The 18,301-nt window shown below is 38.2% G+C and overlaps 1 protein-coding gene across 10 annotated transcripts in view; it reads right to left on the bottom strand.

Annotated features, from left to right (window-relative positions):
- Positions 1 to 18,301, bottom strand: part of mbl (muscleblind) — a 379,239-nt gene that overhangs the window by 65,912 nt on the left and 295,026 nt on the right. For all 10 annotated transcript variants that reach the window (XR_011237934.1, XM_069505215.1, XM_069505314.1 and 7 more), the window contains one exon: positions 10,488 to 11,177. Coding sequence is in view for 9 of the 10 variants with exons in the window: in XM_069505215.1 (XP_069361316.1) it covers positions 10,488 to 10,676 (189 nt within the window). In the remaining variant the exon portion in view is untranslated. The remainder of the gene's footprint in view (positions 1 to 10,487; positions 11,178 to 18,301) is intronic.

Here is an 18,301-nt window from a genome sequence, read left to right as displayed (position 1 = left end):
GTAGCGTATGTATTTCGACCACATGTCATAAAGTGTTAGTCAAACACCATCGTAGTTAGCCGTGGTCGTGGACAAGTGCTCGCGCAGACTTGAAGTTGCACAAGCCGAGTGAAGTGGCTCAGCACGTGTTAACTTTGGGAGCTATTTATCTGATTTTCCACGCTGCTGGTGGAGACGTGTCTCTCGAGCCTCACCGTTTAATTAAAGGGCGAGCGGGAGGGAAGCGCGGGGCCGAGGAGCAGGGTATAATGGCGGCGCAATATCGGATGGAAATGCGCGGCATGTAGGAATGCGCCGCACGCCGCCCCTCCCCCATCGCGAACGATTCGTGGTATTTTTTATTGACGACTCTGGAAACGCTATAGTGGGAATAGTAGATGTGGTTTCCCTTTAACTAGTGCGCCTTAGACAAATTCATTAGCGATAATACTAAATAGTAGTGCTGCTATTTAATGAAAACGCGCACTGTTTATTTCCTTTGTGGTGGTCATACCGAGGCGAGCTTAAGTTTATATAGAAATTCCCGAAGTTGGACAGAGCTGAGATAAAGAGCATTGTTATACGTTTACAAGATGCCATGTTAGGGATAAGAAGAAGCGAAGCGTCAGCTGAAAGCAGAATGAAACTTTATGAAGCCGAGAGCACTATCTAAAAATATACTTTTCCTAATGGACACGGCACGACAGTATTTTTCATCCACGATCTGGTCTCGGTGGAAAGATTAAATTTAGAGACTAACGTTTTTAGAAAGCAAGAATTCAGCTCGCGCGTCAGTCTTCCGTGCAAAAATGTTTTAGACTACTGTAATTCAGCTTGTATTTACGTAGACGACCAAGAACATACGCATGTGTAGGGAAATAAAAATAACTTCCTTGTAATATTTTGACAACAAATCTACATAACATCTGCTCTATATATAAAAATGAATCGCTGAATGTGTTGCTGATCGCAAATTTCGAGAACAGCTGAACCGATTTCGCTAATTCTTTTTTCATAATATTCCTTGCAGTAGGGGGATGGTTCTTACGGAGAGAAAAATTTAAATAAATTCCTGTTAGGCGGTACGAAGTTCGCCGGGGCAGCTACTTAGTAATAGATAAATAAACCCCGTCATCTTGTCTCATAGACAGATGTTTGGGTACATGAGGGACCAGATTTCACACTTAAAAACTTTAGGAAAATTATGGCAAGATATAAATATAAAATCGAGTCTTCACCAAAAATAGATTGGGGATTTCATTAGTAAAAGAATACAAAGAGACAACATTTGTATTTTCTTACACACAAAATATTGTCAAAAATATCATGTTTTTGATGATAAATCCTTATAATATAGCTATAGCTATATACACATGTGTATAGTTAGTTATGGTAAGACTAGACTAAAATTGACGGAACCGCAGCAATTGAAGTGAAGGACAGCACCGAGACTTTTTAAATATTTTTATTCCAGAACACCACAAATTCCAATGTGTACCATCTTTTCCCCTACCTTCCCACCAAAGCGACACACAAGATAACGGGGTCTAGTGATAAAATATTAAAAATCTGGCGATAGTTACAACAAAGAAGCTGATGTTTTTTCAACGTTGTAATAGGGAATTATCGCCTATTGCAAGGAGCGCAAGATTCCAATCGGAAGGCAATTTAAACGGAGAGTGGCGAAACCAGCGAGCGAACGAAACGTGACACCCTACTTATCAAGGCATGTGAAAGTCAGAACTCTTATTAAACCTTTGCGTAAACAAATACTCAAATTATCGGTTTTATTATTGTAGTCCGCAATGTTTTAAGGAAAAAACAAAGGTCACATTTTCCGATAACGACAATGGATTTGTTTACTAGTTGACTGAAATAGCTGCGATACCGATCCGAAAATTTAAACGGAACCCAACTCTGGCACAATTAGAATTGAATGTCAATTTATGCAGCAATTATTCAAAGCAGGTTGGCGTTCGATCCAGGTCAGATGGAGTGATTTTTTTGAACTAATGCAAACGAAATCATGCTACGTCGTGCATCATGATTGTCGTGCATGTCAATAAACCCTTCCATCCACGTTATTAAACGACAGGTGGTATTATAAAGGTGGCATCGAATGCAATAGTCAACTTTCTGTCTTTTTTTTTTTATTTATTTTTTTGTTTATTTGAAAGTAATCAACAGCGTAAATACATAATTATTATTTAAATTTAAATCTAGTTATAACAGAAGGCCAAAAGAGATTACTTAAAATTATAAATAAACTATTTTAACAGAATAGAGTTAGAATAAATGTAGGTATATACAATAATAAAATAAAATTACAACAGTGTGTGTATGCGTGTGTGAGTGTGTGCTTATGTGTGTGTGTGTGAGCGTGTGTGTATGTGTAACTGGGAGTGTATGATTGCATGCATATTTAGATGTTAGCTACTTTTTTTTTTGTTTTACGATGATAGTTTCAAATTTTAAATTTATTGTTTGATAGGTAAAATAAGTCAAACTCAGCGAACTGATTGTTATAAGTACGTACCAAGCGTGGAATTATAGAATTTCGCGCATAATTTGAGTTAGATTTGGGAACATTTAGAAGGCGCGTGTGACGCGTTCTTAAAGGTTGAGCATTAAATGAAAAGGCTGAGTAAGCTAGGACAATCGATTGAGCCGGTTAAAATTGCTTGCAGTAACAACATATCACATTGTTCCCTTCTATGTTCCAGTGAGTCGATACCGTAGTGAGTACACGCTTCCTCATAACTATTAAATTTTTTAAAGTCTTTAAAAGCTAAGTATTTAAGAAACTGCCTCTGTATGGTTTCAAGCCTATGGGCATATATTACGTATTGAGGCGACCAGATATTACACGCATATTCTAGAATACTCCGGACATACGCGAAGTAAAGTGTTTTTATACATTCCACGTTACTAAAAGAACGGGTTACCCGTTTGATGAAACCCAATTGTTTGTAAGCTCTATTTACTACCTTATCAATATGGACATCCATTGAAAGTTTAGTATCAACTTGGATACCCAGATCTCTAACGGTAATCACTCTGGGTATGTTTGTGCCATTGATTATGTAGTCAAATTCAATTATATTTATTTTACGAGTCAAAGTTATATGGTGGCACTTTTTAACATTAACTGAGATCCTGTTCCTTGCGTAGTATTCTGTCAAGGCATTTAGGTTTAGGCATTTATTAGCTTAATCTTTTTTTAAAGGTGAACCGAACTTTTGACATGACAGTTGACCCGTAGTGTTAAAAAGGCGCGTGAGGAGTCATTTTTTACGGACTATATAGATTATGATTTAGTATTTGGCAAAGACGCTCTAGTATTTGGCCGAGTGTAATTGTTGCCCACGCGACTCGGTGTTGATGAATAGCGGGTATAGTAGAGAAAGAGCCATCAATCGGCGCGTGGGGGCAGGCACGCCACCGTGCGCCGGCCACGAAGTTCGCAACCTGTGAAACAACTCGCATAGCGAACAAAGCGCGAATCGAGGTTACTGCCAGCTTTTAAATGTTCCAAATGTTCTGCGAGGGAGTACTTGGCGGGCAGCCTCTATAAATACTAAAAATGAGCAAATAAAGTCTGGCCTATCGATTTGCAAGCCGCACTATGGTTCGTTTTTCGTTTGTGATAAGAAAGGCGGAATCGCCTTTTTTATTATTTTGCATTTGGGAATTGGGATTTGGGTATTTCCCGGAACATTTGTTTGCTATACGATAACTATACACAATTCGATGTCTAGATAACATTCTATGGATAAGTAGATATACGATATTTGCTTTCAGAAGAGAGATTTGCGACCATATCAACTACGAATATCATCCTGACGCTTTATTTTTGGATGATCAGTTTGTTGAGCAAAATTGAAGCCAGTAGCACGTATATCTTATTTGATAATGTTCGAAGACTATTTTTAAAATGTGCTACAATGCGATGAAAACAAATGCGTGGGTGGAGCGGTACACAATGATTTATTTTCGAGTCGTCGTTATGTTGAACTGCACTATCGCTCCACTCTATCCACTTACTTAGGTACAGGTAAGTCGCTTTTACCTAGAAATTCGAGCATTCGTGTCAGAAAGTTGTATATAAAGTTTAAGGGTGTCTGGCAGGGAGTTGCTACAACACTAAGTGTCCAGCAATGCATGACGTGACTTCCAATAGTATTCCAATGAAAAAAAAATTAAACTTCATACTTTGACGTAAGATTTTTACACCTGTATTTTGTACCTGTTATCTCCCAAAGCCATCATGATCCAAACAAACGTTTCTCTCAGTGTTCGGGACAATAGGCAGAGAAACTTTCAGCTTTTATAAAATCACGAAGGTCTGACACGCGCTGGCTCTCTCTCTATTATAGATCAGTGGTTTGTATGTACACCTTCCTACCTACAATCTAGTAACTACGATTCGAAGAATAAAATTGAGTCTGGCCTTATAAAAATAAGACCAAATGTTTTATGAAACTAAAATTGAATGCGTGAAGTGGTTAACTAATAACAGCTATAGTTATTGGTGTTGTAAATGAGGAAACTGACGAACAAAACAAGTGTTACACGTAGGTACCTACCGGCCAGCCGATGATGTCAGTCAGGCAGACTGAACAAGTAGGTAGTCGAGACCGCGTCAAATTCGTGACACAATCGCCACTCAGCGGTTTTGGGCAATTTATGTAATTGCACTTAGTTACTTATCTAACAATTTTATTACATGGACCGACGTAACAAAAAACTATAGCAATATATTTTTGAATTTAGCACTCAAATCAAATTGAAATTAGAATCGAAGCGCGCAGCCACTGGTCTTTTTTAAAATGTTTCAAGGTAACCTGACTGAACTTTAACTCCACTGTAATTAGGGTCGAGCCAATTCCTCTTTACAGTTTGGTTTCACACTTTGTACATTACCTAGTGAACTTGAAAGTTTTTAATATTATGCGCTTCGATTTTGCTGTAGGTAATATGTCTATGTTATTCCTTATCTGACTTGCAAATTGCATAAACCTCGGAGAAATCCGTAGGTAAGCAACGTGATTAGCCTGGCGCTCTAGATCTTTAGAGATTTCATTATCAGTTCGCGGTAACAAGGTCCTATGGGCTGCGGAAGTATAGTACGCCTCTTTAAACGCATTTCAGCGAGCAGCTACTTGTTTACCTTTTAGTCAGTTCAAGAAAAATAGATTACAGAGGCTATGGCGTAGGGAATTTAGCAACCATTTAAAAACAGCTACACATTAATACTTTTGTCGATTCCATAAAATTTGTTATAATATAGACGCATTCATTGCGCCTGCGGCATCGTCTGTGTTTCAGTTTTAATGTCTCTCGCGGGATACTCCCCGAATATCTGAATGGTTTATGGCCCAACGCTATATCTGTTACAGTATTATTATATTATACGTATACCTATACATAATTTAAAAACCAATTAATGTTGCTAAATTATTTTGTATTTCAATTTGCTAGTATTAGTAGACTGTATAAAAGGAAAAGCTGATTGATTTACTGACTGACTGATTGATCTATCAACGCACAGCTCAAATTAATTGACAGATCGGGCTGAAATGCATGCAGATAGCTAGGTATTATTAAGTATACATCCGCTAAGAAATATTTTTTGAAAATTAAACCTTTAAGAGGGTAAAATAGGGGTTTGAGATTTGTGTAGTCCACGCGGAATAAAACGCTGTCCATAAACGATTTCTTAATACCTAACTAGGGACTTATCCTATTTCATGTATTATACTTAGTGTAACTGTAAACTGTATCGAATTTCCCGGTTTCAAAGTAATTTTTCATCTATAGTGAGTATTTCGTTAAAGAGAATTCACCCTGTAGTTTTTTGTACGTGTAATACATAATTTTGCACACTATATGAAAATCTCTTAAAATAATAATGTATCTGTAGCATTAAGCAGTAATGGTATGCAATTTAAACTTCAATTTAGTGCGACATGAACTTTAACCTACTGCTCCATCGCTATAGTGAATGGGCGTTAGACAATGTGTGGGCGATTGGACATTCTCATTTCCCGCATTTTGCCCATAATCTCTGTCGAACGCGTGGTCAATGATTCATGGTCATTTTAATGTCAAGTGACGACACTTGCCGCCTTATATGCGGAGCCATTCCGAAATCCGGTTTGATTCGCGGAGTTCGGGGACACGAGCGTGGGCCTTTATAAAGGCCTAAACAGACACACAGTGCGACAGCGCGGCGCAATGGAAACTGTACGCACGCATTTGTACACAGTACAAAGAACTACACGAATCAGTTTATATTGCAGCGTGCAACATCCATGCGCTCTTCAAAGTGTGTTTTATGTGTGCCTATGGTTCATACAGTTCTTTGGAGTTCTACTGCTAGGAGACCCGATAGATACGTTACCGTCGCTTTGCACAGTCGCGGCGAGTTGTGTTTCAGGCTCAATCATAGTGAATAAGGCAATGAGCTCGTTTTAATCAACACAACACGTAGCCTAATCAAATATGACCCCCTCGTCATATCGCGTAATTGAAGGCTTAATCACGGGAGACGTTTCCGCGGCGCGGCGCAATACGGGGCGGGGAGGTCTGTGTTTGATCAGCTCTCGATTGCTTTAGGTACATGTGGTGACAATTTGCACGAAGACGGCGGCCTTAATCGCGATGGTATCGAATTCTCGTAGATGCAGTTGATCGACCTGTTTATACTGAGAAATACATTGCGTATTTACCTAACTACGATTATTTCGCAACTTGTTCTTGCTAAGCATTAGATACTCAGCGATATCCGTTTTTAAGATTCACTATAATCGTATAAGTACTTGATTCAAATTGATACATAAGGCAAGTATACATGACGCAAAGGAATTTCGATCCCGTGAACATAAAAAGTTCCAACTCCCTCAATCCTGATTCCCGCTGCCGCTGCAAGGGTAGAACTTAGCCACCTCAACCGCGACGAGTGAATCCGTTGATTATTATGAGTTGATATTGTGTTGAACTTAGAAGATTTAAGTTAATTTACTTGGTCTACTTACATATAATGATAAATGATTATTGTTTTATAATGATTGTTCTTTCACTAGCCTAGCATTAATATCCCAAGAGAACCTCCATTATCTGATTGATGGAAAGGAGTCACGAGTCACGACCATCAGCAATGAGGAAAACGACGCAGAGAGAGTTTACATGTACTATCTAATATCCGCACCGAGAAAATAACTCCTTGTGAGTACCTACCTAAAGATCTAATAAACACTCAGTGTTCTACGGCATCATCATCAACCGATAGACGTCCAGAGCTAGACATAGGTCTCTTGTAAGTCTCAAGTTCAACATGCCACGGACCACGGTCCTGAGCCGCCCAGGATCTTCCAATGCAGCGCTTTCCGGTGCGAGGTCGCCACTCTAGGACCTGGGGACCCCAACATCTATCGGTTTTTCGAACTATGTGCCCTGCCACTTCAGCTTCGGCTATGTCGGTTACTCTGGTTCTCCTACGGATCTTCTTGCGTCTGATTTGATCACGTAGAGAAACACCAATCATAGCTCTCTCTGTCCTCGCTGAGCGACTATGTAACTACGTAAGCTATGCATATTTTAAAATTTCGGCTAAAGCAGGGAACCATCGCGGCAAGAGCAAAGATAAGCATCGGGAGCACGCGGCGACGGGGGCGGCTCCATTGTCGGGCGCGCGATATCACGCTGCACAAAACCCGCACAATGCATCGCATCGCCTATTGTTTAGCGTCTAGAGCTAAACATGACCGGTTTAAACGTATTAAGCTTGTGATTTTCACATATGGCCAGCATCTAGACATAAGACCAAAGACAAAATTATGTTGAGACTCATCTGATCTTGCCAAATCACAATTGAAAAACAAGACTTGATAATGTAATAGAGGAAGGAGTCTGTATTTTTTACGGAAGTTTTTGTAATCGGTGCAGGACTCAAGACAGATTGAAAAGAGGGCGTTGTGAAATAAAAGGAAAATGGACGAAAAGTGTCTTTTTTCTCTGCACATAGCCATTAACATAATAACTACTTACTTACCTAATTACCTAAACTTATAGAATAATGAAATACCTAATGTATCTAATTTCACATAAAATTTATTGACGATTAGCTCATGTTATTGCATCACCATATTATTATGACTATTTGCAAACACACGTCAGTTTGTTTCACTCAGCTAAGTCAACTTTAATCAGCTTGATAAAAATAATTTTGTGCATATACACACAAGGAAGAAATACAATACTTGCAAGGTTAACTTTAGATGACAAGATACTTAAAAAGAATACATTAAAAGTCGTTCCCAAGATTGGAGTTGGAAAGGGACATTGTATTGTAGTCTAGACTCTAGAGATCTCCAGTTCACCAAAGACGGTTGGAAAATATTGGAATGGTTTGAAATTTGAATGTATGGGTAGACTGGGCTTGGGTACCCAAAATTAATTAGACAGAGAAACTTCGCATAGTGACCGCCAAACTTCACTTTTTAGATGGCACACCGTGATGGTTGAGTGTAGCAAAACAACGCACCAAAGCGATCAACAGTGAGCAGGTATTTGCGAAACAGGAGACATTTTGCCTCGCACAAACACTGAAGAGCCAACAAGGGGATGCTGAAGCGCTTTAAGGTAAAATTACACACAACGAGTTATTGAAATGGCGTCCTGACAACTGCCAACCTGAGAGACGACAGCCGTGGAAATCTTTGCCGAGTGAGTGGTCCCTGTTCCGATTTCAGTGCGTTTTATCTCTTGATCGCGTTATTCATCCAAGCATCAAAGGAAAATATCAAGGTAGAGAAATATTAACAAACGCGTATCGAAACATATACGGGCGTTTTAGGTATTTGCTTTGTTAACCAGTTTTATGTACCAGGTAGCTTCCACTTTCGTATATTTAAGTTTCAAATCTAGTGCCAGACTTTTATAGACATTTGAACTGAACCGATTTCTATGGAATTCCGAATACAAATTTCGTTTCTACAACAATACCACATCAGGGTTCATCTTTTCATGATGCTGCAAATAGTAAGAACTCAGAATCTGTCGACTGTAAGTAATTTTCGAGGTACCAAGTACGTTCGTCAACTTTGATTCTACAGTGATACTTATAAGGATACTGCCTTGCAAATACTAGAGATTGTTTGGTAAATAAAAGAATCCGAACTTACTACTGAATTCGTTTATGTTGAACCATTTGAGGCGAAATAAATATAATGGAATTTGTAAGAGGATTGCACTTTAAGCCAGACTGTTGTTATTGAGTGTTATGTTATTATTTCTGTAAATTCTGTAAATAAAGTCGATGTGTGAGTCGAGTAGAAAATAGTAGGTTGGAGATTACAAATTTTAAAATGTCGAATAGAATTTAAAAAATTATCACATTAAAGTTGGCAAAATATCTACGCATTATCACGTCATTATCATTTAATGGAGCTGATAACACCGTATCACGCAATGCTTGAACAAACCTGCCGATAAACTCAAACTGTAGCGTATTTATTTCATTTAGTTTAAAAATAATCCCGATTTAACGCTTATGTTTTATTTTGATTGGTCATCATTAATTTACTCAGAGATGAGTAATTTTTCCACGGATGATTGTAAACAACATGTAGGTATTTATTGTGCACCAATTAAATAGGATTGTTCAAATGTTCCGTTCCAACAATAACTCTATATTTTTTGGATAATATGTGGCGGAGATTTAAGTAGAAAGGCCGCTTTTGTATACAAATTGTGTTGGTTTTTAGGTTCTTCGTATTTTTTCTTATTTTATATGCAATAAAGACATTCTATCCATCTATCTATTAAGGTACAGTACCCGGCAGGAAATATTGTACATATTGACCTTTAGAAAGAGATAGCGGTTTCGTAGAGCGTTCTCTCTGTCCTTGAGACCGACAAAGCGTCTCATACATTTTGTTTCTCAGAAAATAAGTAACGTCTGGCGGCAGTGGGATCTTGCTCTATTACTATTCGTACACTTTCATGGCTGATTTCAAACCGATATGCAAGCCGTAACTCTCGAATATGGATTGGAATAACTATAACAAGTCAAGGCGCCGTCGAGTCATCGTCCTGTTCATTATGTTAGCGCGATGCCAATTCCCATACAATGGTAGACGGCGGCCACGGTGGGGCAGGTGACGTCACTCCAGGCTAGCCTTGGAATTGAGGTCGGTGCTCGAAATGGCGGCGGTGAAAATGTTGTCTCAAGCGTCTAATTCAGGCAAACAACAACAATTCAATTGCGTTTTAGGGACTCCTTTTTACCATCTATGTTTAATGTATGTTTCTGTACAAGTACACACTTGGCTGTGATGATAGCTATATTATTAGATACATACTACAATTTAGTTTACTTAATATTTTATGACGATAGGAATTCGAACGACCGAATAGATACATGAGTGGAAAATTTATAACTACATAAGCACATCGTTGAAATTGGCGAGATTATGCTGTAAAAAGATTAGAGATTAAAATCTTACCTTGATACTGTCGTAGCAAGCTGTGACCCTTCCGTTCTGTACTTCAACGGTGGCCGGGGGGTGTGCAAACTTGCACTCGGTGTCGGGTCGCGAGCACTTATTCCTTTGGAATTCGCGGCACACTTCGAGTTGGAGCCAACGTGAGTCTTTGCCGTTCAGGAGGCTATTCATGTTCACCATGGTTGCCATCGTTGTACAGAGTTCGGGGTTGGGAAGAGCGCGCGCTATTACGCTGAGCGAGTGCGGCGCATAGGCAGCGGGGAGCGAGCGCGCGGCGCGCTCCGGGCTTGCACTCACTTGCTCGACGCGAGCTGCGGATGCTGCGGCCACTCGGCGCTCGCGCACCCGTCACTACACACACTACTCCACACGCGTAGGAACACGAACTTCGCGGCGTAATGCGCGCGGTTCGACCGATTAATTACTAAATATTAATCTTACAATTATTATGTTAGAATTAAAGACACCGACGTTGCAAGCTTATTTAGGCAAGTATTAAATTATTATTATTATCACACGCGTTCGTATCGATGTTGACGGTTGATTTAGTAGAGGGCGAGAGGTGCTTGGTGCGCGAGCATTGCGGAGGCGGCGGCCGGTGCGGGTCTGGGCGGGCGACGGTAGGGCGCGAAAAAAGCAGTTAGCGGCTCGGCGGTCAGCGAGCAAGCCGGTGCGGTGCGGGGCTCAACTCTGCGAACAACAAAACACACTGGTTACTCTCCGGGTGCCAGCGGTGCCCCGGAGCCAAGCTCAAGCGGCTGCCGGGTTAGCAAGCGCGCGCGGTAGCCGTCCGTAGGCTCGCGCTACCACTCCTTCTTAGCTCATAGCATAGCAGGGAATAATTATAGGTACGTATTTCAGACAAATTGTTGCATTGCATCGAACAGATATAATTGTATAAACACACAGATAAAATTGTATTTTTCGGCAGTTACGTCCTATAAAACAAAAACACTACATTTTGTTTTATGACATTTCGAAATTAACGTTTAATTTGTTGCCGGAGTATTTATAGGTACTTGGTTGAAGTTGAAGAGCTAGGGAAATGATAACAACAACAAATATGTAACATCTGTCTTTGGGGACGGAATAAAAAGTAAAAATAAAATAGTAGGTATGTAGGTCCTTAAGGGGCCTTAAGAAATTGATTTTTAGCAAAAGAGTGAGGTTAGATTTATTCGATTCGCTACTTAGTGTACCGAGCGAGAGATGGCAATAAAGCAAGTTGGTCGCGAAAGGTGCATCGTTTTGAAAATAAGCTATGCTAAATAGAAAATAAGCTAAACAAAATATAATTTTTCATGCGTTTTTGGGAATTATAATTATCTAATATCTATATTAAGCATAATAAAAAAAATACAGAAAAAAAATTAACGTTTCTAATTAAAACTAAAAATCGAGATATTAAGAACAGTGTTCGCATTTTTTCCTAACACAAAAGATAAAAATCCAAAAATCATCATCAAATCAAAATATCGGTGAGTTGCAAAATTTAATTTAAATCATTCTAAGGGATTTAATTGGCATTGAAGTTCAAGCTTGAACTTTTTCTTTCGTTAAATTTTATAAACAAACTAGCTGATCCGCCCGGGTTTTGCTCGGGTGGGATTTAGAAAATCAGCGTGGGGGTGGAATATCCAAAAATCCTGAAACACGTATTTCTTCATTTGTAAGCGGCAACCCAAAAACTTGAACTTGAAAAACGACGGACTATCATACAAGTTTAATCCCCCATTTGACCCCTTTGGGATTAGAATTTTCGAAAATCGTGAAATACAATATTTTTATTTTTAACCGAAAGCATGAATACCCATTTTCATTTATGTAACTTTAAAAAGCACCTACTGTCAAAATTTCGTGTTTCTAACCCCAGCTGTTTAGGCTGTGCTTAGGCTTGGCGATTACACAGGCAGGGCATAGGCTGCGCCAATTAAAATGTCGTTCTTAAAGTTAACCGCAAGACGCGTCGCAATAGCATTTTTTAAGCGTCAGTGTGGCGCGCGACGTGAGGGAACGGAACACACCAGCCCGCGCGCTGCGCTACACCCCGCGTTTGCCATCTGCATTAGTGTGAGTGCTACATTCGTACACAGCACACGAGCACGTGGAACAATACCTGTGCGAGCTCGCACTTGCATATGTCAGACGCGACTATTTAATTGCTGGGAACTATATGTATATGTAGGTACTTAATTGTTCACAATCATAATGTTATGTAAAAACAGAAATACATAGTAGGAAGCGTATACATAGTACATGCAATAAACCACGAATTAAAGGGAAACGTCATATTCTACTACTAGCTGATGCCCGCGACTTCGTACGCGTGGAATTAGGTTTTTAAAAATCCCGTGGTAACTCTTTTCCGGGATAAAAAGTAGCATATGTCACTCTCCAGGTCTTTATCTATACCCATATAAAAAATCACGTCAATCCGTTGCACCGTTGCTACGTAATTGAAGGACAAACCAACAAACCAATAAACCAACAAACAAACACGCTTTCGCATTTATAATAAGGGTACTGATTACGTATTTTATTAAAATAAATTATGACTACCAGTCCACCCTATACAGTACATCTGTCTGGATAAACTACTAACTGAACATTTAGAACAAGGTAGCAGATATCGACAACTTAGATAGTTTTCTAAAACGCCAGATAGTAAAATAAAACTAAAGCTCGTAGTAAGCGAGTTAATCCATAGTTCTAAATCCAATCCATCCATCCGTATGAACGAACTAAAACCTTAAAATATTGGAGTTTAGACCCATTTTACTTTGACGTTATAATATTATGTCGGTGATCGAGATCTATAGACGTCATCGAGATGTACTAACTCGTACTGAGCCTACTGGTGTTTTGTTTTAGGACGGGCGGTGGCAGGTGGAAAGTATACGCACGAGATTATAACGTGGATTTTAGACAGGTGTCGGTACCAATAATAACACTAGCCGGACGCGCATGTATACTGCTCCGCTGGCTATCAGCGACGTTATTACTTGCAGCCAAAAATTAATGACCGCATAAAATATAAATGGAACGCTTAAAACCGAGGCTGTGGCTTTTATTAAACACTTGGACGATCTAACCTAAGGACGCGCCTCGCATGATTATTCCCCTCTGTCAATAGTAATGGATTTTTAATCCACTGCGTTTATAAACACTGTTTGCGGAATCGATTTTGTCATTGTCAGAATCGTTTTCGATGTGTGACGACGTCTTACACGCTGGGTGAAAAATGCCTGTTTGTGCCGTTAGTGAGTGCAAGAACAAATCAAACACATCAAATTTACAAAAAGATGGAATTTCATTTCATAAGTAAGTATTTTTGGTGTAATAAACGCTTTCTATAAATTAAATTACATAAATTATTATAATAAAATAACAATCGAGAACTTTACCGATTCAGTAATTGAGTACGTAATAATTCGGTAGAAACGAGTCACACTTCTCACGAGACTATATTTTGTTTTTTCTAAACAATTGCAACCCTCGTTATATACAAATTAGGTTAAAATTTGAATACGCGTGAACAGCATGAAATTACGTAGTAGTAAAAATAACACTAGTCTCGTGGGAAGTGCGGTATACTAAAGACGGAGAGCCAGCGCCCAAAAAACTGTTTGAATTTACAAAGGCTAATTTTTTGCGCATACTGACCAGCTCTGTCCCCATATTCTGCTGACTAACCATTACAACTTTTATTTATATGCAATATACAAGTTATATATCAATTTTCAGCCTTAGTAAATTCATTTTATTACCTCGCAGGTACGACACCTTTGATAGCGCACCTGAGTCACTGTTCTCAGGTTCACTTGACTGACCGCAGTATGTTTGTGTACGCAACCATTCTAATGAACTATAAAAAAATTAGCCTTAGTAAATTCAAACAGTATTTTGGGCCCTGGCTCTCCGTCTATAGTATACCGCACTCCCCACGAGACTATTGTGTTATTTTTACCAAATTTTTCAGTATTAGATTTAATTGCATAGGACATAAGGTTCGATTTTTAAGAATCATGTGATAGTGATTGTGGTTCGATTATCGATATCGATGAAAACATTTTCTTTATTATTAACGACTAAATTACCGTCTTCAAGTCAAGTAAAGAATAGTTATTATTAATTACCACAATTTTTTCGCTACCTATACTTGTAATAAAACTGGTCGATTTCTGTGATTTCACGTACTTAATACATTTAAAAAAATATTAAAGCAACGCAATTTTAGTGATAGGCGAGAAACGGGGTAGGGTGTCTCTGAACTGGGTAATTTGTAGCTAAAAGGTGTACCTTTCTCAAGGATGAGGATTAGGTAATAATTTATCATAATCGTTTTATTTTTACAGATTTCGATATTTTTACAGAGAGAATCGCCAAGAATATACATAACATTAACCTAATGGTAAATAATGACGTGTTAAAAATAGAAGAGGCCACCGTGTGTGTTTACTAATTTATTTTCATAGTATCATATCTGTCTTATGGAATTTTGCTGTGGGGTAAAAGCGGCAGGTATTGAGAAAATTTTTGCATTGCTAATTTGTAAGGGCAATACGTGTAATATTTAATAACTTACATTTAATTTTTTTGGACAAAGAGTACACCATATTGGAATTACCATGTAAACCCAATGTGCAATAAATAAATGATTGATTGGAAAGAAAAAAACATTTTATTGATTGATATACCTACTAATTATGTTTGGTAGGTTTTTGCGCGGTCAGGTTTATTTTGTATTATATAATAATATAAGTCATTAATAAGCACATTTTCACTATCGAAATTTTAAATGAAAATTTCGTTATATAAAAAAATACAAAAGATTAAAAATGATATAAAATAAGTAAAAAAGTATGTGCATATTTTTTAAATAAATATTTTTCTTATTTTTACGTTGCATTATTAGTTTTTGGGATAATTACCTATTAAGTGAGGTGAATGTATGCAAGAATACGCTACGCTGACCAAACACTGGTTTTAAGTAATTAAATACGAGTAATAAATTCTTACTTCTACTTTTGTTTCTGAAAAACTATCGATATATTTTAAAATATCGATACGGTAGCATCGCAAATCAATTTGACTGTCTTACACTCGTAATGTCTTTGTATGTTGATGTATATAACTTATTAGTGTGCGTAAAATGTAGTAGTGTTGAAGATTTAGATATGTGTGTGTTAATAATGACACAAAACTTTGTTGAGTGAGTGTGTCAAGTTGTCTATGTAGTGTTTCCTCGTCCCGCACCAAAAGTGACAGAAATTTTTATTCGTAATATTAGGCGCGTTACAAGTCCATAGGTTAGATCGTCCAAGATTAAACATTGTTAGCCCCTGTTCACGTTGGCCTATGTACCAATGGCTCTGGCCAAAACTTGTAGCCATCATGTAGGCATTGGGTCACCTTGGTAGGTATTGTAAAAGTTGGCACATACGTTGACATGCGATCTGATAAGTCGGTTTGCCAACACAGATCAAATGGCGTTGGTGGAATCAAAGCCATTGCGTTCACTCTCCACAGCTTGCCGCGCATTTAGTATGCGTCAAGATCTCACAATCATCCACCAACCCTCAATGTAGATAAATAAATAAAGCGTAAAAAACACATTGCCAATTATTTTTGATGCGCTTTTTGACTTCTTTAGACCGTATATTGTGGCCCACTGCTGCAGTGACATTGAATTGATACTATTTGAACGACCTCAATCATCTCAATGCGACGTATGAACTGTGCAAAGATTACAAATACCTGGGCCAATATCAGTGCCAGAAGAACCCTTGGCACATTAATGGCCAACGTGAAGAGTAGGCATTGTGAAACGTTACACGCGGGGCGACTTCAGGCCAACGAGTGGTAGAGGTGGAAAAATTCTTTGTGTGGGCGCCGTGAGTAGGAACGTGACTGTCTGGGGCCGGTTACAGGGAAAAACTTGTGAAACCAAATCCTATCGTAATGTGCTATTTAAAGCATAACCCAGTTGAAAATAGCCCGGTGTGCGGGAACGCAGCGACGCGCTCTTCAGGCATAATATTCAAATTTTATTTTTGACACCAGTGCATTGTGGCATCAGGCATTCTTTACGTAACGAACACGTTTCCGATTTACGAAATACATTTTAACACATTTATTATGACACACTAAGTTTGCACACGGGGCGAAAGCCATATTTCATCCTACACGCAACCCTTTGTTGTAGATATATGTCATAATAATAATAATTATTATTATTGATGATGTGTATGATTATTAACTGAGCTAAGCCTGACTAGAATATAGAAAACCTCGCCATATTACTGAAAAACAATGGAAGTAATTTAGGTTCTTAAAAATCCCGTGGGAATTCTTCGAGTTTCCGGGATGAAAAGTTGTCTAGGTATATCTTTGACCGAGATGCAAGCTATCTTTGTGCCAAATAGATGACGCCTGCGACTTCGTCCACGAGGATTTAGGTTTTTAAAAATCATTTGTGAACTCCTTCATTTTGCGGTACAAAAGTAGCCTATGCCGTTAATTTACTGAGATGCAAAGCTACATAATATACCTATCTGTACCAAATTTCGTCAAAATCGATTAAACGGATGGGCCGTAAAAAGCTAGCAGATAGACATACATACTTTTGCATTGTTAGTATGGATATATAGATTTAATAAATATTAATTAACTACCTTACTTCTACTATTCATGACGAATAAAACGTCAAATATATACGCAAAAAAGAAATGGTAAATATGAATTCAATTAACTATCATCAAAATCTAGCCCAACCTCCTAAAAATACATTAATAAATAAATAAACGGATTTTCAATTCAGAATTTAGTTTAACATACCAAACTTACCCCATAGCATTTCACGAATGCAACCGTTTTATATAAGCTTTAACAACTAGACCGCTCTAATCTAACAAGTCAATTAAAAAAAAGCAGATTAACTTTATAATAGCCCTGCGCTTATTATAAGCCTGTGCACCAAAAGCTGAACGTTGTTAGTTCTCTGTTTATTGCAGAACGACCTAAAAGTGAAATTACGGGAAAGTAAACTTTGTAAAATTTAAATTAAACTCCATAATAGAAGGGGGTACTGATATAATAATGTCAATCTTAGTTATTCTATATTCAGTTTACCATTTCCATGCATCTCGGGTGATTTGATTGTCGGTTGATTGTTCAATTTTAAAGACATAAATTTTTAATTATGACCACAATTAAAATATTTTTGCAGACACGCTGCAAGACATTTCATTTATAACATTGATGTTGAGATCTATAGAGCGCACTTTGGCTTTGCTCACACTTTGCTTAGAATTAAAATGAGACAGATTTATGTGGGAGATATATATCAGTCTTGTTTCACCTGTGTCTTAAGTCTGAGCAAATTCAAACTACGCTCTTCTCAACCTCAGACATGAACTGTGCCCGATAGCGATACATAGTTAAAAAAAATCACCGATGTCCAAAGAATACATCTAGTTACCTACTTAAATAACAAAAGATGAGAACTCATCAAAAAGATCCCCAAAATATTACGTAAGTTAAGCCGCAGATGAGTACTAGTCCTAAGAAGAACCTATTACAACTTCCACAGTTTGTTGTTGGCGCATCTTGCCACTATAGACAGACGGCAAAACTTTTAGCTGATGTCAAGAATTGCAACTTTTGTGGTGATTAATGAGTGCATCTTACGATCCTTCAGAGAGAATAAGGAAAAGTTACCTAATAACATCGCTTTATTGTCTCTTTTACTTTTTATTTAAAGAAACACAACTCGTAGGAACGCTGAGTACCTACAAACCAATAGTAGTATAATA

The sequence above is a fragment of the Maniola hyperantus genome, chromosome 1 (genome assembly GCF_902806685.2).
Source record: "Maniola hyperantus chromosome 1, iAphHyp1.2, whole genome shotgun sequence".
NCBI classification, from domain to species: Eukaryota; Metazoa; Arthropoda; class Insecta; order Lepidoptera; family Nymphalidae; genus Maniola; species Maniola hyperantus.
This window is presented reverse-complemented; position numbering and strand designations above follow the sequence as displayed.